The sequence below is a fragment of the Pelodiscus sinensis genome, chromosome 3, assembly GCF_052426305.1.
Source record: "Pelodiscus sinensis isolate ZL-2025 chromosome 3, ASM5242630v1, whole genome shotgun sequence".
In the NCBI taxonomy this organism is placed as follows: domain Eukaryota; kingdom Metazoa; phylum Chordata; order Testudines; family Trionychidae; genus Pelodiscus; species Pelodiscus sinensis.
In genome coordinates this window covers 12599785-12623644 of record NC_143054.1, presented here as the reverse complement: position 1 = coordinate 12623644, position 23860 = coordinate 12599785, and the positions used below count along the sequence as shown (strand labels likewise).

The window sequence follows — 23860 nt, the reverse complement described above, 5'->3', positions numbered from 1 at the left end:
AGCATGCGACAACTTCAGCCTTCTCATCAACACAAAGAAAACCGAAGTGATGCACCAGCCAGCTCCGAAAGCTCAACATCAAGAGCCCACCATCACAGTGAAGGGACAAAAGCTGCAAGCAGTGGACCAATTTACATATCTTGGCAGCACCCTCTCCCGCGCAGTGACAATTGACATCGAGGTCAACTGCAGAGTCGCCAAGGCAAGCTCTGCATTCGGCAGACTGCTGACCAAAGTGTGGGACCGCCGTGGAATAAGCCTTGCTACAAAGCTTAAAGTCTATCGAGCAGTAGTGTTAACTATCCTGATGTATGCCAGTGAGACTTGGACTGTATACAGGAGGCACGCTAGGCAACTGAACCACTTCCACACGATTTGCCTCTGCAGACTTCTGAGGATCCGGTGGCAGGATAAGGTGCCAGACACAGAAGTCCTTTCTAGAGCAGGCCTGCCGTCAGTTTACACCCTGCTGATGAAAGCCCAGACACGCTGGGCAGGCCATGTTGCAAGGATGCCAGATCATTGCATCCCTAAACAGCTCTTCTATGGTGAGCTGTTTCAAGGGAAGCGATCACACAGGGGACAAAAGAAGCGATACAAAGATATGCTTAAAGCCTCTCTCAAGTCCCTGGATATTGACACCACCTCCTGGGAGACCCTGGCACAAGACCGACCGACATGGCACACGCTGATCTACCAAGGCTGTCAAACATCTGAAGCCAGAAGGACAACCATAGCACAAGAGAAGCGAGCACTCCGTAAAGCCAGAGTTGCAAAAGCTGCAACAGTGGTGCCCACACGTCTGCCCGACATGTGGCAGAACATTCCGTGCCCGTATCGGCCTTATCAGCCATTTGCGGACACACCGTGGACAGTCCACAACCCGTTAGATGTCAAGGTCCTCTTCGAATACGATGGACGAACAACAACAACAGTAAATATCATATAAATCCCTTTATACTTACTTCAAATTCTCAGCTATCTTTTGCTCTCTCCTTCTCATACTACTTTTAACTCACCTGTTGCATATTTGGTAGATTTAGCCACGCAGTTATAAATAGGCCCAAATTCAATTGTATTCTAAACTGGCTTAAATTATATTTTGAGGACATAAGTAGGACTTGTATAGTATATAGGCCTAAAACTAGATCTTTGGATGGAGCTGAATCTTGCCTTTTATTGGCCTGTCTTCACTAGACAATTACATCAACTTACAACCCAATCTTACCTACCACAAATCGGGCCAGAATTCTGTTATCAAGAGTGATAAAACATATTCAATGCTGTATCAGCTGGTCATGGGCAAAGTCTGGCTTCAGCAGGCAATTAAGTAACTTATCTCCACTTAAGCACATGTTTAACCAAACTCTACACCTTATGCATTTCAGATAAAATGTTCAATTACTTAATTGGGACACCTGAAAGCACATTCACACCCTGAAAACAAGGCTATTCTTATTTTTGTGAATTTCATAATCTATTTATAAATACCACCCTAAAACTTTAAAACACACTGGCAGAAAGTCAACAGTATAAACTTTTTCTGTTTATGCTATTCTAAGTCTGTTTCAAATTCACATTCATTCATAACTGGAAGAAATAGAAAACTCATAATTCAAGCATACACTTATGTGGAAGATGCACTTTGATTTAAAATGGAGTCAGCAATGTGATGATAAATGTTACTAACTAGAGTGATCGTTACCTATCCTTATAGCTTTCTTCAGAAGGAAAGAAAAGTATTACGCTAATATCAGCTGTCAGCTAGAATGCTTTTAAACAGAAGTGCACAAATTGTATCCTAAAATGTAGGCTGCAGGCTACTGAGGGAATGTTTTGCTTAACCAAAATCCCGGCATTTTTTTTCTTCAATCAAAATTTTCTCAGCCCCGGGGGTCACAAATTAAAAAAGGTTGAGCACCACTGCTGTAGAGAACAGAAACCAAGGTTTCTGGTTCTGTTTTGGATTGATTGCTCTCTCACTGCATGATTTTGGGCAAGTCACTTAATTTTTTAATGGTGCAGTTTACCTTCCAGAAATTACATCTATTTTATAATATCATCAAGCAATAAAATTGACACTTCATTTTAGAGGCCCTGAACACCAACAGATCTTACTGAAGTTAACGAGAGATGCACCACTTCTGTATATCGGGCTGTTAATGTTTGTAAAGCATCCTGCAATCCTAAAAGGTACTATAAAACTGCAAAATATTAAATTAATGAACAGTGGATTCCTGTGCAGTCACAGGAAGATCCCTGTGTCTTATTTGGAGTGGTTATTTCCTCCAAAGTGTTAACTGCAACACAAAACACCACAAAACCTCAATCCGAATCAATTTTGCATATGTGTTGATGGATACTATAGAGTGTTTATGGCTGCTTGATAGAGCATGAGACTCATAAATTTAGGAGTACATTTCCTATCAGTCACTGTGAGGTGAGGCCAATGGATTAGGGCTGTTAAATATTGGTTAATTGAATAGTCAATTAACTTCATGAATTTGTATTGGTTACTCAACTATTCATTAGTCCCCGAGCCTGGGGCCAGCAGCTAGTGCACTATGGCCCGACTCCTGAGGAACCCTCCGCCATGCCATGGTGCTGCCTCTATATCAGAGGCAGCAGTGCGGGGTGGCAGCAGCCCCTGTCCGAGGCAGGAGGGCTGAGCTCCTGAACCTGGTGCGAGCCGGAACTGAGCTGGGCTGTTTGCCTACCTGTCTCCTAATACACTTTAAATGCAGAGTCGCAGCAGAAGTAGGTCCTGGACCCAGCATGAGCCAGGACTGAGCTGGCCTGCTGGCCAGCCTGCTAAAAACTGTACCGGAGGGTGGGGGAAGAGGGAAATTTGTGTAGTCTATGGCATTAATCGATAAGTATTTGTTTATCAGTTAATTGACTACACTATTACATCCTGACAATGGACAGAAACAGAATTTTTTAAAAAAAGTCTGCAAAATAAATATGTGTAGAGGTAAATTTTAATATGAAAGGTTAGGAGAACAATTTACCACTGTAGTGAAATAACTACATACTTGGCATTAAAGAGAGAACTGAGTTTAACAGACTGAAACCTGGGCATCACGGTTTCTGAGTAAGATATGTAGAAAACTAAAGTAGACTGATAAAATCACAAAGGTAGAAGATTATTGCAAATTAGATTTTTGTTATATCTTAAGACTGTGTGATAAATGACATGTGACAGACTACATCTAGCAGGTCTAACGTAAGCTTATTTAAATAACTGGTCTTCTATATTTGACATTTAAATTCACATATTTCTATATCCTGAATCATGCAACATGTAAAGTGTCTTTTTTCCATTGCATAATAATGAAGTACTGCACAAGGAAGTTTAAATTTGTTAACTTCACAAAGGAAAATATTAACTTGTAGCACATAAAAAGTTGGTGCATTCAAGAATATGACTGGAACTAAAAATGAGCACTTACAAAGGCCCTTTTCAAAGATAAGGAAGATGAGAATAATTAATTCCATATAAAAGAGGTAATTGAAGAGACAATGACCTCACATTTGTTAGTTTAAGAGTTGGAAGAGAACTTGGATCACTGACATTCGTTTTGTTAAGTGTTCTATCAGACCCTCAAATAAAAAGTTAGTCTTTGGGACAACAAGGGTTTATTCCCTGTAAATGCAACGAGGACTGACCAACCTCATGTTCTGGAACATGTTTCACACTTATCTAGGATACTGAACTAAAACCAACCAACAGCCAAATTTTTTTTTTTTGCTAAGTCAGAGACAATGTTTTCAGCACTCACAAAAGTACTGCTTCTGCAGCAATATCGTTGGCTATAGTTTAAAGTAGTTTTTGTCACTACTTTATATTAGTTTTTCTCTGTTATTGCCGTTTACCACAAAATCTGATTATATTTAAGAAGCCCTTACTTGGCTTTGGTCTTCTGTGTCATTTACTGATAGGGACATTTGAGAGAAACTAAATCTGACCTTAGAGAAGACAGATGAAGTAACCAATGTCTTTCCTATAAAGTCTGAGGAGGCTGTGATCAACTTCCAATTGTGAAGGATTACTTGGTAATGTGGGGAAAATCAAATTACGTGAATACCAAAAGATACTGTCTCAGTGAACATGGGCTGCAATCCTACAGTGTTAGATAAGTGGGTGAATCCTTGTACTCATATAGTTTTACACTGGTAACAGATTTTATGTAACATCTGATATCGGATTTGTCAATTAAGGATTGGCTTAGTTGCTCACCAATGACATCATAGAAGATAAGATCCATTGATCAACGGCTCAGTCTATACATATACACTGTTGAATTAAAAACTAGTATTTTGTTAGGTTTTATTGTTCAAACCATATTCCTGGTAGGTCTAGTTAGTTATTTTCAAGCTATTTTTAAATTTCACACTAACAGATCTCAGTTTTCAAAAAAATTTCCATTACTTTGTAACTAAACTCCATTTATAGTTATGATTGGTCTAATCCAGGGGTCTCCAAACTACGGCCCGCGGGCCCTCTCATCCGGCCCGTGGAGACCTTTTTGTCTACGGAAAAAAAATTATGGAAATTTACGTGTATCCTGCCAAGATCAGCCGCCGCTTACGTGGACGTTATGTTTTTACCGAATTAAAACAGAGGCACGCAGTAGTGCGTTATGTTTTCCAACCGATCATTACATTGCAAAACCTTATTCGCTGCTTACTTTTTCTACTTCCGTTCACAGTCAATGAGATGATATAACGCCATCTAGTGGCGGAGTTTTTAAATGGTTTGCTGCTGGTTCAAGACTTGATTATTTTGATCACAGTTTGCCAGTTGCAGTTGACTGTTGCGATGAGGAGGTGTTGGTGTCAATTAGCGTCTGATTTCGAAACATGTTACACTCTATTTTATTTAGTGATAATTTCCTTCGCGTAATTACTTATCAGTGTGTTTAAAGTAATGGGAATGTCGTTAGTTTAGTAAGAATTTTTCGAATATTCTGAAGAGGAAACATTAAAAGCAACAATCTCTCTACCATAAGTGGATATATTTGCACACTATATTCAGGTAAGTTTAACTTAAGAACCTAATACAGGTGTTCATGTGTAGTGTATCAATGTGTTATTAAATAATAACTGAATAAAATAATATTAAATAAATAATTAAAAACAACATCCATGTTTTGTTTTTTATTTGGACCTCAACTGTGTAGTCGGCCCCCGAACTGCTGTTTGATAGTTAATGCGGCCCTCGGGCTGAAAAGTTTGGAGACCCCATGTCTAATCCAAAAGTAATAATATTCATTATATTTTCTTCTACCGCCATAATTTTAAATTCCCCTAAGACTCAAAACATCCCACGTTCCTGTCAAATTTAATCTGAATGTTGAAAAGTAATTTGGATAAATATGTATGCTCATCTAAAGCACATCCAAGAACTGAAATCCCAGAGATAATTTTCCATCAGCTGCCAATGACTATTTAAATCATTTTGTTAATTTCACTGAATCAATATGCCATGTTCATAAAGGTCAAAGAGAAAATATCAATACATGGTATTCATCCACAGTTACTGCAATGCACCTATATCACATAACTACTGAAAAATTAGCAAAATGGAGCAAGAGAGAAGCAAAGTCATTTCAGACTATTGTAGAAAGTCAGATTTCTTTGACAATGATTGGAACTGATATTTGCACCCTACTGGTTTATATTTACATAGCATCTTTCATTTAACTGGATTCTAAACTATTCAAAATATAATCTGCTGCGTCTATTAGGGTCAGGGGCTGGCATTTTTCTTCCTCTCTTTCTGCACATCGCCCTAGAATTGATCCTTTCCCTTCTGCTATTGGGAGTAGAGGTAGCTGGGTTCTCTCTTCCTCTGCATTCCACCTATCTATTGTTCTGTTACTTTAAACATTAAACTGGCCCTTGTGTGTGTCCAGAAGCCTCACTAGATAACAGGAGCAGGACATTCAGATTCTGTTAGACACTGCTGTTTATTGGAAGGGCCGTGAAGTGTACCTAGTGCCTTTAGATCAGGGGTGGGCAAAACCATGGGCTGCATCTGTCCTGTTACACCTTTTAATTTGGCCCTCAAACTTCCCCAGAGGAGTGAGGTTAGGGGCTTGCCCCACTCCGGCGCGCCAGTTGGGGAATGGGGTTAGCGGCTTCTCCCACTCCATACAGCTACCAGAAGCAGCAGCATATCCTTGCTCTGGCTCATACTCCAGCCTGAGTCTGAATGTGTACACTGTTAGTTTTACCCCAATAGCCCAAGCTGCATGAGCTCTGAGACTCAGTGCAGTAAGTTTTTTTAATTGCAATGTAGACATAACCTAAACTATTGTTAAGATGGCTTTGATGATAAAGGTGAATGTATCTCAGGGTGACAGAAGATGCATTACTATTTGAGAAAAAGACAGTAAGTGCTTTTGAATAAAAGATACAAGTTTTTTACATTAGCCAGAATGTCCTCACACCAATTTGTGGTGTAAAGAAGGAGGAAAAAGCAGAGTGAGAAGATTTTTCTATATCCCTTTTCACATCTCAGACACTTTTCAAGCTCTCTGACCTGTAAAACAGCAGAGCAGTACATCAAAGAAAACTGATCACAGTCTGAAACTGATAGAGCTTGAACTGCAAACAGAATTTGTGTGAACAAAAACATTTTAGGGGAAAAATGTTCCCAATAATGTGCTTGAAAAAAAATTAAACAGTTTTAAGAAAGTGAAAAAAGTACATGTATTTGGTTAGCACCACCAAACCACAGTAAAGAGTAATGCCCATCTGGACCTCTGAAACATACATCTCTGTGGTCAAGGATATTATTCTGCATTAAAAATATATCCTATTTCCTCTTTAAAAGTAAAAAAGGTATATCAATGTGTGGCAGTCTACATATTGAAAAATTATTGGGAAGTTGAAAGAAATAAATGGAAAGAGTCAACTTTGACATTGGTTAAATATTCCAACTTTCCTTACCCTACCTGGCACGTGTTGCTTCTACTGCGAGTGCCAATAGGTTGCCTTGGCCTGTGGCAGCACATTCTGTCAAAGCAGCGAGACACTGTTGGGCTACTGCTTCATCTCTGCTAGCTTTTACCTTAGATGAAGGAGGAAAAAACACTCAGTTTAAGTAAGCAACTATAAGGCATTCAAGGATTCCAATAGGAGTCTGGTAAGGTTCCCTAGTCAAAGATGCCTGTATTGGAATCAAATAAGAATACAGTTATCATTAGTATGCTGAAAATCTGTATGTTGAAGGTCACAGGACCAGGACCTGGAAATGTCTCCTGATCCTGAATCTATGTTTTTATACAAGAAAGCCAACTCAGTACTTTTGCAACAGTATTCTTCATGTGATCCTACATATACTGTGCTGTAAAACAGCTAGACAATGAAGCTTTTAATTGTATCATCTGAAAGCTGGGATTCCAAGATGGCACAAAGTGGTGTTTCTCAACCTTTTTTTTTTTATAAAGTACCCCTTTAAAAAAAAATTATAAGTACCCCCAGGACCTACAGTTTTCAGACACAAAATTTCTTCTACCACTGCAACACATTTGTTTAAACAGCTTAATTGTAGCCGGGTGAGCGACGAAATTTTTCGATGTAAAAAGTACAAAAATAATAAAGCGCTGTAAAACTTAAAACAAAAAAAGATTTTTGTCCAAATTTCAGTTGTGTTGATGCACCCCCCAGACTTCGAGTATCCCTAAGGGTACTCTTACCACTGGTTGAGAAACACTGGTACAAAGCAATGATTTCTAGCTCAGGTATTAGGAAGAGATACCACAATAATTAAGGAATGCAAGTGGGCACAAGGCAACATGGTAAGACCACTTCTCTCTGACTTAGTTATTTCCAAGGTGCTACCACTTTTGTATTTAAGCACTGAAAATATGGTTTAAAAATACCCAAGATCTTCCTAACTGTCTCAGCTAGAAAGAAACGCTTTGCACTGTATTACAGCTTGACACTGCAATTTTCACATGGATGTTATATATCATTTATATAACATTCGCTTCTGATCCCAGCATTCCATGAAATATTAGATCCTAAATCAACATATGTATAACAATGTTTCCATAACAATGTCGCACGATTCCAGGCATGAATACAGCAGATAAATCTCAGAATAGTGTAATTATCAATCCCAGATAGGTGCTGTAACATGAAAACTTCCAAGTAAGTAAGTATTCCTTTTTTATGCAATAACACTAAAGATTACCCAGCACAAATCGGCAATTGCAGATTATTTCAAAGAGGAGGATGAGGGGAAACTAGGCATTCGCTTAAGAAAATCTTGGCCTAAGTATTTAGAGTTAAATTTTTGGGGGATCTATTTAGAAGTGCTTACAAAAGTTATGATTCCTTTTTGCATGGTCAGAACCTTTATCCGACTGCAATACAAATAACTGCACAAGGTGCATGTTTATGTAAACTAATGCTCTAATAGATAAATGGATACAAAGGAAGCCAAATTAAAAAAACTGCTTTGAAGTGCTAGTGCATTGAAAATGTTCCACAAATAAGAGTAAGAAACAATAATAAGAAAACATCACTACTTTTAGAATAATATGCAAAATATCCCAAAAGTGAAGGTGTGAGAAATATTCCATCCCTCATCAAACTGTCAAAAAAGTCTATGTACATAGGACACCACAACTTTTTTAAAGACATTCTACCATAAAGAAGCTTTAAATAAGTATAGTTCACACAAACTACCATTTCACTTAAAAATAGGAAGTTATAGAGTGATAAAGCTGAATCTTCTGAACACAGCATTTAAGGCACTTTAGCCTTCAGCTCCAGAAATAGTACAGTCATGATTTTAAATCAGTGGTGAGCAAACTGCAGCCCAAGGGCCACATGCGGCCCACTGAGGTTCTACATGTGGCCTACAAAACACTTTGTTTACTGTTGCCCATGCACAAGATTGCCAGATTCTTATCTGCCTGTTTTCATTTGCATGTTTTTCCCCTATTGGCATGACAAAAGCAGCATGCACTTAAAGCAAGGGCATGTGAATGAGGTGAGTGCTGATTGCACACATTGTGAGACCCATGTGCTCCCTGTGCATCCAAAGTGCTGCTATGGTACAACCAGCACATGCCACAAATTCTAGGTACACAAGCGCATTTAGCAAAACTACCCTGTCCTGGGAGACTGTCTTGGGGTGTGTCTAGACTACTGAGTTTTGTCGACAAAAGTGGACTTTTGTCGACAAAACTATACCTGCGTCTACACTACTGCTGAGTTCTGTCGACATAACGTTGACAGAACTCAGCAGTTTTGTCAACGCTGGTAAACCTCATTTTACGAGGCATAACACCTTCTGTCGACAGAGTTCTGTCGACAGAAGGTGTTATTGCCTGTAGGGTTGCGTCTAGACTACAGGGTTTTGTCGACAAAGCAGCTTGCTTTGTCGACAGAACTGAATGTATCTAGACGCTCTATGTCGACAGAAGTTTTGTCGACAGTATCTGTCGACGAAGCTTCCATCGACAAAACCCTGTAGTCTAGACGCACCCTTGGTTACAACAACCTTGTGGCCCACTGAGATGGAGACCCACTCATGCACCCCACTTACCAGCCTAGGTTGCCCACTGGTGATTTAAACAGTCTTTTGTTTATTACGTTCTGAGATTTATACTTTTGGCTTGCTATTTAAAATTATAAATTGTTTTAACCATCTGATTGCAACTAAGTATCCTTGATATATAAATACCGGGGCATCAGATAGAATGTGTCTGCTCTGCTGCTCAACATACCATGGACATGTTAAGATGCCCCAGATGTTAAGGGACTATTTTTAATAAAGCAGTATGGTGATGGACCAGGAAAGGAAGAGTTAATTGGAAGAACATTAATGTTCCACAGACAGAATTAATGTAAAAGTATAGTCCCGCTGTCCCTTTCCCTTCAGTCTTTGGCCTCGTTCCTGTACTAGTCCACTGGTGCCATGTTCTTCCTCCCCCTACCCCTCATTGATTTTTCAGCTGAATTTGTCTGGGTACTTTCCTTAAGCTTTTCTTAACATTTACACTGAACTATTGCCTCAAAGCCTCATTGTGCTAGGAACTGTATACACATCAGAAAAAGTAGGTCCCTGTCCCAGAGAACTTACAGTCTAGGTAAAGCTTTGTTCAAATTAACCATAGATCTGGGGAATAATAATCTGCCTGTGCTATTTGCAGGTTTTCCCACAATTCAGTCTCAATGCATTTCATTAATGATCTGCAAAATATCCAGCAGAGGTCCTGATGAGACCAGACTCATGTCTGTGTGTCCAAAGGAGGATTTGAACACAAGCATCCAAGGTTAAAAGGCCAGAGAATCCACTATATCATCTCCTTCTTGCTGGAAAGAGCTATGATTTAATTTCAACTCAGTTTAATTTTTGTTTAATCTAACTAAATACAGAGAATAACAATAAGCAAAATGCAAATAATCTAGATTTCAGGAATCAACCTCAGAGAAATTGAAGTGCTGAAGTTTGTCTCTAAATTGCTGAATTTAAGAACAGTTTTGTCACTGTTAAAAATGCATTTTTTTGGCAAACAAACTCACTGAAGAAAATGTCACACAAAGCTACTTAAAATATGACAAGAATTTGCATTTTTCAAAAATGTACTACTTACCTTTTTAAGCTTCTCAATCTGCTTGGTTCGGACTGAACTGTTATCAATAGCCAAAACTTCAACTGTCTCTTCTTTTTCTAACTGGTACTTGTTTACTCCAACAATTACTTCAGACCCTGTTGATTTTCCACACAATGATCAAGAATTTAGACTATAGTCACAAACTGCTGAGCTATTTTTGAAAAGTTACAGTATTTTATATATCTAAGTAACTGTCTAATATTTAAATGGTCTGGATCTGCAAAAGCGACAAGGAGTCCTATGGCACCTTATAGATTAACAGATGTATTGGAGCATAAGCTTTTGTGGGCAAAGACCCACTTCGTCAGATGCATGTAGTAGAAATTTCCAGGGGCAGTTATAAATATGCAGGCCAGAATAAGGCTAGAAATAACGAGGTTAATTCAGTCAAGGAGGGTGAGGCCCACTTCTAGCAGCTGATGTGGAGGTCTGAACACCAAGACAGGAGAAACTGCTTTTGTACTTGGCTGGCCATTCACAGTCTTTGTTTAATCCTAAGCCGATAGTGTCAAATTTGCAGATGAACTGTATCTCAGCAGTTTCTCTTTGAAGTCTGGTCTTGAAGTTTTTTTGCTGCAGGATGGCTACCTTTAAATCTGCTACTGTGTGTCCAGGGAGATTGAAGAGTTCTCCTACAGGTTTTTGCATATTGCCATTCCTAATATCTGATTTGTGTCCATTTATTCTTTTATGTAGGCACTGTCCAGTTTGGCTGATGTATATAGCAGAGGGGCATTGCTGGCACATGATGGCGTAAATTATATTGGTAGATGTGCAGGTGAATGAACCAATGATGGTGTGGCTGATCTGGTTAGCTCTTGTGATGGTGTCGCTGGTGTAGAACTCAGGCAATTACATTGCCAATCATTGCAGGATATTCTTTCACCACATAGTATAAAACTTTGACTAACCTAGTCTTACATATATGTCAAGCAATTTGGCTTTCACCACTTCCCCTGGAAGACTATTTCACAGACTAATAGACCCCCTCTCAGGAAGTTTTCACTGACATTCTATCTAAAATGTCCATTCTTATTAATTTAATTCCATTATGCCTAGTCTGAGAAGTGAAAATGAACTAAAATACTGTTTAAAGCTCAGATCTCCAAACAATTACAATATTTTAAAAGGGTGTACTTTGGAGTTAACGCCTCTGTCTCTCCGCCATTCCCTGTCCTTACCAGAATCGATCCTGGCTTGTCTTCGGGCAGCACATTCTTCAATCCGGAGTTTGGGAATTCCCTCAGCTACAGCTTTGGCCATTCCACCCATTTCTTCAATCTCATTAATAAGCTAAGAAAAGTAACAAGAAAAATTAAGAGAATGGTTAATAGCAAGATTCGTGAAACTAACTTTTTACAATCTAGTATTACCAAAATCCCTATTAAAATACTTAAGTGTCATGCTTTAAATTAAAAGTTTATATTCGAGCTACCTATATTTGTATCATTTAGCTTTCTCAATTTACACACAGAAAGAAAGAACAGTATTAACGCATGGTATTTTACAAAGAAAATAAGAAACCATTTTCCTGATCCTTCACCTCTGCTCTTGAAGGGTATATAGTCCAACTCCCACATTCTGCAACTAACTTCTCATGGCGAGATATCTGCACCCATATAGAGCCAAACTGACTTTAATGGGACTTTGTACAGAGCCCCGTGATCCACTCACATGGAGATAATTGCAGAATTAAGGCCTAAAGCCTGAAACTTGCAAATGGTTATTTTTATTCGTGTGACTAGTTCCACAGAGATGAGTAGAACTACTTATATAAGTAAACTGTTACTCATGCCCATACAAGAGTGATGTTAAGTGTCTCTCATTATCTTCAAGTGCTGCTCTGGTACTGCTGCTGGCTCTCCTCCCATATACTTCGCTCTCACATTGTGAATCTCCCACCTTTTGCACATCCAGTATTTAAGATGCGGTTCCACAATACACTCTCTGAGATCTTTGGACTGGAAGGGTGTATGGAGGGGAAGATATGATGAACCCACAACACATCTAATCCTTACAGTCTCAGATAGATTGCTGAAGTCTATAGTCCTCAGCATCCTAACAGATTGCAGAAGCTTAGCTGCACAGGTGTGACACCTCTCACCTCAATTTCCTGCTGAGTTTTCCAGACAGATGCAGGCATCCAAACAGGAGCCCATCAGAAGGCACCTAAAATCTCCAGGTCTGTTTCATTTGTCCAGTGTGTAAATATTTTCTTTTAGAATGTGTTTAATTCCAAACAGATAGTGTATTCTCCTAGGTCTCAACCTATCAAACCACTTAAATATAGCTATAACTTTAGGTAGTGAGTAGTGTCTCTGAATACAGTGGGACTACTCATGTTTAAAGCTATACTCGTGCTTAACCGCATTGTTGGTTTTGGGCTTTAATGGTAGGAAATTTAAACATAAATTAATCTACTATTGTATCAAATAGCTACTTAGAGGGCATTTCTTAAACCATCAATGACTCTGCAACTTAAAACCTGCACAACTGACCTTTAAAGCGGCCTCACAGACGTCATTGGTAAGGGATTCCATTAAGTAGGAACCCCCCCATGGATCTGCCACTTTAGGAATACCGGACTCCTCCTGTATAATAATCTGGGTATTCCGAGCAATGCGAGCACTTTTCACGGTAGGCAAACCCAAGGCTTCATCAAATGAATTTGTATGCAAAGACTGAGTACCTCCAAACACTGCTGCCATTGCTTCAATTGCAGTACGGATAACATTGTTGTAGGGATCCTAAAAGCAAAAGGAAATCTCTGAAGCATGAAGTGGATGCCATGTAACTGAGATGATTATTTCATCCTCAGACTAATGCACTGAAAAAAGTGTTAGTTTTTTGGTATAACTGGGTCATAAAAATTAATATTATACAAAAACCAGCCAAGTTAGAAAAAGAAAAGAACAGTGATATGAATGCAACCAAGCTGATACATAAAAGGAACCTTCTACTGAAAGAATGAAGACGAAGCTCTATAAACAAATATATCTTTAGAATTTGGCTATCAGCCATTTAAACTGGCCAAGTATATAAAACAAAATCCTTCTAATCTCTTGTGGCATCTCATTATGTCTGATAATTTGTACGACAAACCTGTTTCTGATTTCACATTTCTAGGTAGATTCATTTCACAGTATATTGAATGGATGCACTTTCACAGTATATTTAATCAGAGGGCCTAAGCCGCCCTCTCCCTCCCCCCCACTGGTTTAGGTCAGTTAATAAAGCTTCTCTGTTATGCTTATTTTACAGAAAAAATAAATTATTTGTGAAAAGTCATCCATCACATCAGAAAGAGCTAGAAAAAGAATCTAAGGAATTCCAACCTCCAGTTTTCCTTTCTACACACTATCCCTTACTATTTTCTTTGAATGCTTTTGAAACTATTGAACATTTTGAATCTATACATCACTTTTTCACTTGGTTTATATTGAGAATGCATTTGTCCATAACACAAAAAAGGCAATAGTAGTTTTTCATTTGGAGAAGTGACAGCAACAGGATTTTGAAAAGATTGTGTTTAATTAGCTGTCTCAGAATGATCATGTATGATGAACGTAAGCAAATAAAAATTATTATATAAATACCACAGAATTAATACAAATAGAATTTCTCAATTCATAGTTTGTCAAGCTTCAACATAACTCATTTAAAAATCGGGCACCGCTCTACCTCTCCACAGATAATACAGATTGAGGTGATCTAAGTAGGGATATTAGATAGTGATTAACTGAATAGTCATTTAATCTCACAAATTATTTTCAGTTACATGACTATTTGATAGCCCCTGGGGGCAGGGCTGGCAGCCAATGTGCTCCCAGCCCTACACCCGGGAGCCCCCCTGCTACTTCACACTGCTGCCTCCATATCAGAGGCAGCAGCATGGGGTGGCAGGTGGGAGCCAGCTCGTGAGGTGAGCTGGTTTAAAAACCAGCTCCCTATGCAGACTGGCTCCTGCCTGCTGCCCTGCACTACTGTCTCACATAGAGGCAGCAGTATGGGGCGGCACCAGCACCTGTCCACAAGAGATCCGAGCTCCCTGCAGACAGGATGTACGCCAGCATCCCACAGAACAGCCTCTGTCTGTGGCGAGCCTGGGCCCACAGTGGACAGAGGCTGCGATGTGGCAGTAGACCCTGACTGCACAGGGAGTGAGGGGGCAAGCTTTCTGTGGACAGAGGCTGCTCATAGCACTGGCTTCTGCCTCTCCCCTGCTGCCTCTGGTACAGAGGCAGCAAGGGGAGGGAGTGCGTTTAGTTAATAAGGTTAACCGATAAGACCAGATTTATTGGTTAATCGTGTACTCAACTACACGTTGACATCCCTAGATCGTAGGCAATGGTAGCGTGAATAGATGTAGACAAAACTATAAAAAATTAATTTCAATTTTATACATAAGGATTTTCCTCTCTTTAGTCTATAAGACTGGAAAGGCTAAAGAAACAATGAAGGAAGGATGCCATTGTCAGGGAGGTTAAGCAATGGAATACATTGCTTAGGGAGGTTGTGGAATCTCCCTCATTGGAGATATTTAAGAGCATGTTAGATAAACATCTATCAGGGATAATTTAGATGGTGCTTGGTCCTGCCCTCACGGCAGGGGACTGGACTTGATGACCTCTCATTTGCTTATCTAATGAGTCGCCATTTTTGCAGAAGAGGCTCTTGCGCCAGAAGGAGCTGTCTATACTGCCCCTTCTTAAGCAACAAAAACCCTCTTGCACAATGCTGTTCTTCCTGAAAAATAATTGGTATAAAGGCATTGCACAAGAGGGTTTTTGTTGGCAAGAAGGGGCAGTGTAGACAGCTCCTTCTGGTGCAAGAGCCTCTTTCAGAAAAATGGCGACTCATTAGATATGCAAATGAGGCTCAGCGATATTTCACGCTTAGCCTCAGGTGCATATTTCTGGCGCAAGAAGACGCGAGTGTAGACATAGACCAAAGATTTAAAAAACAATCTAATTTATAGTGGTACAGCAATCTTGTTTAGACAAAGCCCTTATATTCTGCCCATTCTAGCAACTCTTGGCCAATGTTTAAACAATAGCTCTATTCTATCTAGCCAGTAGGGTATATAAGGCATCATAATATGTAGCTGTCACTAGTTTAAACTAACTGTTTTAAATTCATTTGAGATATCATTTTTTTGCAGGGCTGCATCATACTAGTTGGGTCAGTATATTTTATGGCGGCTGCTTGTTAAATTTCTGATATGCAAAGTAGGATATGATTATGTCAGATAGAAAACATTTCCAGATGAAAGAAATTCAGATTTTTTATACGTAAATGTTTTATTTTGTTGTCTTTTAACTTAGTCACAATGTCATCCTGTGCAGTATGTAAATGAGAAAATCACATAGTTCAAAGCTATTAGAGCTACTACACTGCTTGTCTCAATAAAGCATTAGACAGGCAGGAGTATTAGTATGCATGAATCAGTAGATTTAGTCCTAAAATGATCACATTCATGGAAAATCATTTAAAATTCAAAATCCAACCTGCTCAGTAAGGGACCATCCTGAGGTTTGACAATGAGCTCTTAGAAGAAGAGATTTGGGATCCCTGGGCTGAAACATTTTCTCTATTAATTGAGCCCAAAGCCGTCGCCCAGCTCTTAACTTAGCTATTTCCATGTAGAAGTTCATACCAATTCCCCAGAAGAAAGACAGTCTGCAATAAGAGCACATGTCCAGGACTTTAATTGTACAGGATAATGAGCAATAAAGATAGGTCCCAGAATTCTCTATTACATCAAGGAAGAAAAACAGTCATACGGATCAATGATCCATCTAACTCGGTATCCTGGCTTCCAACAGTGGCCAGTGCCAGATGCTTCAGAAACAATGACTTTAACAGAGCAATTTCAAGTGATCCATTCCCATCACTCATTCCCAGCTTCTAGCAGTCAGAGGTTTAAGAACACCCAGAGCATGGGGTTGCAACCCTGCCAATCTTCACTAAGAGCCACCAATGGACTTATTCTCATGAAATTATTGAATTCTTTGTTGAACACCGTTATACTTTTGGCATTCACAACACAACTAGCTCCATAGGCTAACTGTGCTGTGCAAAGACGCTCTTGCTTTTGTTTGTTGTAGTCCTGCTGTCTATTATTGTCATTGGGTGACCCCTGGTTCTTAGGTCATATCAAAAGATAAACAACACTTCCTTATTCACTTTTTTCACATTATTCATAGACTGGAGGAGAACTAAACTGACACTGATTTTTTAAGAATAGCTCAAAAGGCAATCCTGGCACTTGTAGGCCAATAAGCCTGATTATCAGGCAGATTGGTTGAAGCTATAGAAAAGAACAGAGTTCTCAGATACACAGATTAACATGATATGTTAGGGTTCTCATGCCTGAACAATCCATTAGATTTCTTTGAGGGGGGGGAGGGTTCAACATATGTGAACAAGGGTGATCCAGTGGATATATTGTATTTGGACTCTCAGAAAGCCTTTCACAAGGTTCCCCACAAAAGACTCTTAAGTAAACTAAGCAGTCATGGGACAAGAGGAAAGGTCCTCTCATGGTTCAGTAACTGGTTAAAAAATAAGGGGAGGGGAAAGAGTAGGAATAAATGGACAGTTTTCACAGTGGAGACAGAAATAGTAGGGACCAAAAGGATCTGTGCTGAGACCAGTATTGTTCAACATTTTTATACATGATTTGGAAAGAGGGTGGGGCAGTCCTCACTTAGGAGTTGGTTGGTTGCGTAATGTCACCTAGTTGTCACGAGTAAGGCCAGTGAGCTGCAAGATGGTTGTTGGTAGGGGAGCCCTCTCACTCCACTTGGCTCTAGCCCAGGATCATTTGAGGGCTATCAGCAATCTGACAGCAGTGACTGCTTAAAGCTGCCCTCCCTGACACCAGACGGCTGCAATAGTTGTTGATTAAATCTAAGGGTATGTCTAGACTGCATCCTTCTGTCAGCAGAGGGATGAAGATTTCGCAGGTCAACATTGCAAATGAAGCAGAGATTTAAATATCCCGCACTTAATTTGCATAAACATGGCTGCTGTTTTTGCAGACTCAGCATTTTGTCAGCAAAAAGCAGCAGCCGAGTGGGGAACCTGTTGAGAAAGAAAGCTTTTTTTTTGACAGATCCTGTAAACCTCCTTGTAGGAGGCATAAGGGATCTGTCGAAAAAGGCTTTCTTTCTCGACAGATCCCCCTATAGACTGCTGCTTTTTGCCGACAAAGTGCTGAGTCGGCAAAAACGGCGGCCAATTTTATGCAAATTAAGCCAACACAGGGATGCAGTCTAGACATACCCTAAGAGTCTGTCATTCCAGATTTTACTCCGCACCACTGCAATATTACACTAATTTAAAAGTTGGCCAGTGATATGGATATCACCTTTGTTAGTAGCACAATTTAGAATGTCAGAGTCCAAACATGAAATTAAAGCCTAGAATCTCTATTCATTTTCTGAAAGGCAGCTAAGTACCTGGGAGTTTGTTTTACTTACCTTGGTGCAAATTCATCAATGGTAAGGCCAGCCTTTAGTCCAGTTCTGCAGTACTCCAATCCATCAGCAATAGTATAAGCTAATTCCAAAATGGCATCAGCTCCTGCCTCCTGCATATGATACCCGCTGATTGAAATGGAATTAAATTTTGGCATGTGCTGAGTAAACAAAAAAGCAATAAAACAGTGAAGGCAGAATCAGATAATTGTCTTATTAGGCCTGTGAAGAAATGTAGGCAGAAGTCTCTCTCATGCTTGCTCTCTCTTTGGCCCAGCCATTCTTTCATTATTGATCCACAGTGGCTATACACTCACCGCAAAGGTGGCAAATCTTGTTCAGATTCCTTTTTCCACTCAGGTGGAGAGGGGACCTGAATTAAGGGTCTGCCACATCCTAAGTAAGTACCCTCACAACTGAGATAAAATTACGAGGATGGATATAATCCCCCTCACCTCTGTCCATTTTATGTAAGCTTGTCTGTAGAGGTCAGATTCAGTAAAGTGAGTTCTGAACACACTTATTGGATCAAGCCCCAAAGGCAAAACAGACTAAGGCCAGGTCTATAATATGGAGGAAGGTCAGAAGGCAAACAACATAGCTGTAGTTGACATACCTTAAGCTGAACTTCGGCGCCATTCCCACTGTGGGAGGTCAACAGGAGAAATGCTCCCACTGACTTCCCTTACTCCCCGCAACAGTGAGGAGTACCGGTGTTGATGGGGTCTTCACTAGACCCACTAAATCGAACACCAGAAGATCGGCCACTGCAGCATCAATTTTCCCACAATTCTAGACTAGGGATGGAAGCGAGTATCAGTGGCTGCAAGTGGGGGGGGACCCCCCACAAACAGGGGCTGCTGGACCCCGCTGCAGCTCTGAACTTTAAATGTAGTCCTGTGTCCCCCTCTGCCCCTGCACTGCAGAGACAGTGCTGAGGGGGAATTGGCTTTTAAAGCAGAGGGGGTGAGGGAGAGGATGCGAATAGTCAACTACTCCCTTACATCCCTAGGTGCTGCACAACTTTAGATTGCTACATGGTTCAGGGGCAGTGAGCAGAGCCCTTGCGAATCCCAGTGGAGCCTGATTCTGGGATTTAGGTGTCTGGAACAGCAGCTTGATGCCCAAGTCCTTTTACAAATTTAGCCCATAATACTTAACAACAACTCCACTCATTGTAAATAACAAATCAAAGCAAAGTTGTTTCTGGACAAATCTTAAGATATTCATACTCCATTCACCATCTTAATATTCTGTGCTTTTCCTCCTTAATATAGCTAAATTATTTCTAGCGTTCTGCCCAACAACTAATTAGTTGTTGAGTTTTCATTATTTCCCACAATGATTATAAAAATCATCATCTTTTCGTCTCGTCACACTAACTCCCTCAAACCTATCTAAAATGGTACAGCCAAAATAGTCTCTCTCATCTATCATTAAAACCAATCTCTGTCAATCCCTGCACTGGCTCCCTCTTCTCCTGCATTTAAAAATATCAAACTTCTCCTTGCATTCAAGTCTCTGCAGCACTCTGGCCCAGCCTACATAATCTGCCCATGTCACCTTCCTTAGTCTTCCTCCATGCTGACCTCTAGGCACAAAACAGCCTTTTAAACCCCATTGATCAAGCTTTTTCCTGTGCACCATGAACATCCTTCCTAAATTGCACTTTTTCCTTGCTATCTTTAGATAGTGATTAATATCTAATTTTCCCCAAATGATTAAGATCTACATGCCCTATTGCAATATGAGATTACATCCCTATTAGGAAGTACAAGGATTATAGTAAAGTGACCAATCAACTATCTGATAAGTCAATATCAATAGTCAACTATCCAATAAGCAAAAGCACTAGTCGACTAGTCACTTTCCCCTCCCTTGCTGCCTCAATCACTCCCTGCTGGCCCCGTGCTCCACACTGCGTCTCAATCTTTGAAATGCAAAAGAGCCCCATTGACTATTTGATTAGTTAATTAATCGAAATTTAACATCCCTACTTCCTATCCTGTTTTGTTAGTAGCTGCCATGGTTTATTTCTCTTTATTCTGTAAAGTGTCTTCTACAAATGGGGAGCACTGCATAAATAATATAATAGAAGTAAATTAAATACCTTTGATGTATACTGGAAAATGTCTGCAATGATCCTCATTGATGGTTCTGGAGGGAAAATGTATGTATTTCGGACCATGAACTCCTTGAGTATATCATTCTGGATTGTCCCAGTAAGCTTGGCTTGAGGCACTCCTTGTTCTTCCCCAGTTACAATGAATGTAGCTAAGATAGGAATTACTGCACCATTCATTGTCATAGAAACTGACATCTTCTCTAAAGGAATTCCATCAAAAAGGATCTTGGTGTCTTCAACCGTATCAATAGCAACTCCAGCCATTCCAACATCACCACGAACGCGTGGATTGTCTGAATCATAGCCACGATGGGTTGCCAGATCAAAGGCAACTGACAATCCTTGCTGGCCAGCTAAATTCATGAAAACAAGTTAATTAGAATAGTACCACAGGCTTGATTTAGAAATGGCAACTAACTATTTTATATAATCAGGGTCTAAACGGATACAATATGTAGTGTCACAGGCTAGCTTCAAACTTCTCTGGAGGTTTATTAGTTTCTGTGGAATTTAAATTTTCATTCAAAAAAGTTTCTAACTCTTACTATGGTAAAGAATCTCGTTTCGAAAGTGCACCAATGCAGCTCCAAGGCTGTAGTCATAGAAAATGAAAAAATAACTTTCAGAGCCAAACGCTGACATGGCGTCAAGGGAATAAAATGTCCTAGACACTGCATAACTGTCCTGGTTACACTGGGCAGCAGGAACAAGCTCTGTAGTGGGGTGTTATGTCATATTTGTTGCATAGCAGGTCAGACTAGAATGATGATCACAGTTGTCTCTTCTGGCCGTAGTATTTATGAATGGTAACTGTGTTACAGAGGCAGTACCATGGAGCTGCCAGTATGTCAACTGTTATTTGGATTCAGCATCTTACACTTAACACATACCAACTGCTACTGAAGCCAATGGATTGTACTACTAGTACCCATTGCACTGCTATATAACAGGAATGTAAAATCTCAGTTAATTAGTTAACCAGTTAAACCTTAGGTTTAACCAGTTAACTGATTCTGCGGGAACTCATGTGGGGGGCCAGCAGCAGGAGCCTGTGGCCCCAAGTGCAGGGGGACCATCTGGAGCAGCCCCCAACCTATGGCAGGCCATGGATGGAAGGCTGGTCCTGTGTACTGATTAACTAATATCCGTTAAGGGTGATGCTTTACTGTTAAGGGTAATACTTACCAAGCAGCCAGTTACTCATTCACTTCCCTAGTATGTAACCTCTCCATATCAAAACACTAAGTTTGGAGGAGGAGTCCTTTTCCTCCAGTGCTTGCTTTTTGTGTTTCAATATTAAGTTTTCAGAGAGGCATGAACTGCCTCCAGTTCATCTCAGTGGGATATTATCTCTAATGCTTAATGATAGAAATTTGAAGTAAACATCTTTACCTCTTATCAATATCCAGCAATTCTGGGACTCTGGACAGATTGAGAGCATCATCTTCCCCACACTATGTAGTGCAATTATGTAGAGCTTTTCACAGAGTGTTTCCAAATAATTAAGCAATATTAAACATTCCTGTTAGGGTTAAGCATTAAATATACCTACTTAATGAAGAAAATATGTGACTGACAAGGTCACACAGCAAGCCAGACCAGAAAGAACCAAGGGAATCCTGTTTAATCAGTTAACTGGTTAAGCTTTACGTTTAATGGTTAACTGCTTAAATGGAGGTGGGTGGGGAGCTGTTCTAGCCAAGCCAGGTTAGAGAGGCTGCAGCTGGATTGGAGCAGCCCCCAGTCATGGGCAGGGTAGCCTACTCTGGCCAACTCAGGCCCACTGTACTATGCCACAGGGGAGAAGTGCGGTCTGCTGGTTAACCAGTGACACCTCTAGAAGTATTCTTGCTTATTGATAAAAGTATAGTTTGCGGACAACATTTATACAAAAAAGCCTTTCTGAAGAACAATTTGTGAACCATAAATACTCTGTGTTTGGAACTTTTTAGTTAATGGGATTTCCACTATTGCTTTGACAGGTAAAATTATACTTCCCTTCTCCTCAAAAATGTTTTAGGTTGCATCACTGGAAAGAAAACATATGGGGTTAAATGAGCCCAGGTGGTTCAATTTCGACAGTGGCTGAATTACTTCTGACATCCAAAATGTTATAACATAGTATCTAATTTTATTTAATAGAAGAGAATTGTTGGGAAGTTTAACATGTTGAAGAAATATTGGAAAACCTGCTCTCAAAAACCTGAAAATGTCATTGCTGGGAAAATGGCTTGCTTATTATACTCTGAGTATAACATATAATTAAAAAAAATGCAAAGCATAATATTTAAATTTAGAATGCCAGGATGAATTAATATTAAAAGTTTAATTAAAACGCAGGTTTTCCACAGTAAATTTGTCTCCCATTAGGACTATGAAACAACACTAAATTGTTCCATGATCTATGTACTATCCTTGCTAGGCTAAACCAGAAATGCAGCTAGGTTGTTACATGTATGCAGACAGAGATAAAAAGGTTCGCTTTACCCTTAATGTTGTCCTTGTAGAATTTGTTGCTCTCCTCCACTGTACTGAAACCAGCATACTGGCGGATAGTCCAGGGTCTGTAAGTGTACATGGTGGGATATGGTCCCCGAGTGAAAGGCTTCACTCCTGGCAGCTCCTCAGGAAAGCCTTCTGTATCCCTTCTCGAATACAAAGGCTTGATGACAATTCCTTCTGGTGTGTGCCATATCAGTTCTTCTGGATTCTTGCCTTTCAGCTGTTTTTTAGCCATAGCAGCCCACTCGGGGTGCAGAGCACGGCACATGATCTTGGAGGATTGTAGTCCTGCCATCCACTTGGAATAGTGTGGCCAGAGGTGCCGAAGCCCATACTTAGCCCTCAACATGTCTTCCTGTGTGGGTCACCAATGTGAGAAGAGCTGGGGAAATTGAAATATAATACTTGATGACACTGCCATGTTGTCTTTCATCCAAAGATCTCAGATGGGGAAGTTGAGCCACACAGCAGTTAAGAGGCTTGCCTAAATTCCAACAACAAATCACTGCCAGAAATAAAGAATGGAACCCATTTCCCTGCTTTAACCATTTGTAAACACTCAACCTCAAACATAATGAGAGTAAAATGAATTGTGGTATTGGAACTTGAGGAAAACTTAATTGTCTAAACAAACATAATCCAGGCACAATATGCCTTCAAGCCTCATCTATCCGTGCCCATGCATTATACCCCTTTGTGTTACCCATCTCAATCCCTAATTACCCCACACCTCCCTGCACTGGAGAGCTGCTCTGAAATGCAATAAAGACAAGCACAAAACACTGCACTTTGGAAGGAAAGTCAGCTTCAGAAAGAGGAGCAGTTGGCCGGCCAGCAGCAGCAGCAGCATGAAAAAGGATTGGGGGTACACGAGCCAGCAAAGAGGTATTGTGATGGAAGGGAACTGGGGTACATTAACAGGCATGAGCCAGGCCACTGTCCTGCTCTCTTACCACAGGTAAGGTCTAGGGTTGCTAGGCATCCACTTTTCAACCAGAACTCCTGGTTGGAAAAGGACCCTGGTGGCTCCAATTGGCAATAAGGCAGGGGGCTAAGGCAATCTCCCCACCTGCCCTGGCTCTGTGTGGCTCCCAGAAGCTGCCACCAGAGCC

At 40.2% G+C, this 23860-nt stretch overlaps 1 protein-coding gene across 3 annotated transcripts in view; it reads right to left on the bottom strand.

Annotated features, from left to right (window-relative positions):
* MMUT (methylmalonyl-CoA mutase) overlaps nucleotides 1–23860 on the bottom strand; it is a 34385-nt gene that overhangs the window by 9504 nt on the left and 1021 nt on the right. For 2 of the 3 annotated variants that reach the window (XM_089777017.1, XM_075923368.2), the window contains exons 2-9: nucleotides 22734–23130; nucleotides 20232–20599; nucleotides 18125–18282; nucleotides 16148–16319; nucleotides 13139–13387; nucleotides 11822–11933; nucleotides 10620–10735; nucleotides 6963–7078 (exon numbers count right to left, since the gene is read on the bottom strand). In XM_089777017.1, the coding sequence (XP_089633143.1) occupies nucleotides 6963–7078; nucleotides 10620–10735; nucleotides 11822–11933; nucleotides 13139–13387; nucleotides 16148–16319; nucleotides 18125–18282; nucleotides 20232–20599; nucleotides 22734–23097 (1655 nt within the window). In that variant the 5' untranslated portion in view covers nucleotides 23098–23130. Of the gene's footprint in view, nucleotides 1–6962; nucleotides 7079–10619; nucleotides 10736–11821; nucleotides 11934–13138; nucleotides 13388–16147; nucleotides 16320–18124; nucleotides 18283–20231; nucleotides 20600–22733; nucleotides 23233–23860 lie in introns of all 3 variants that reach the window. The other variant, XM_075923369.2, reaches the window with a different exon arrangement.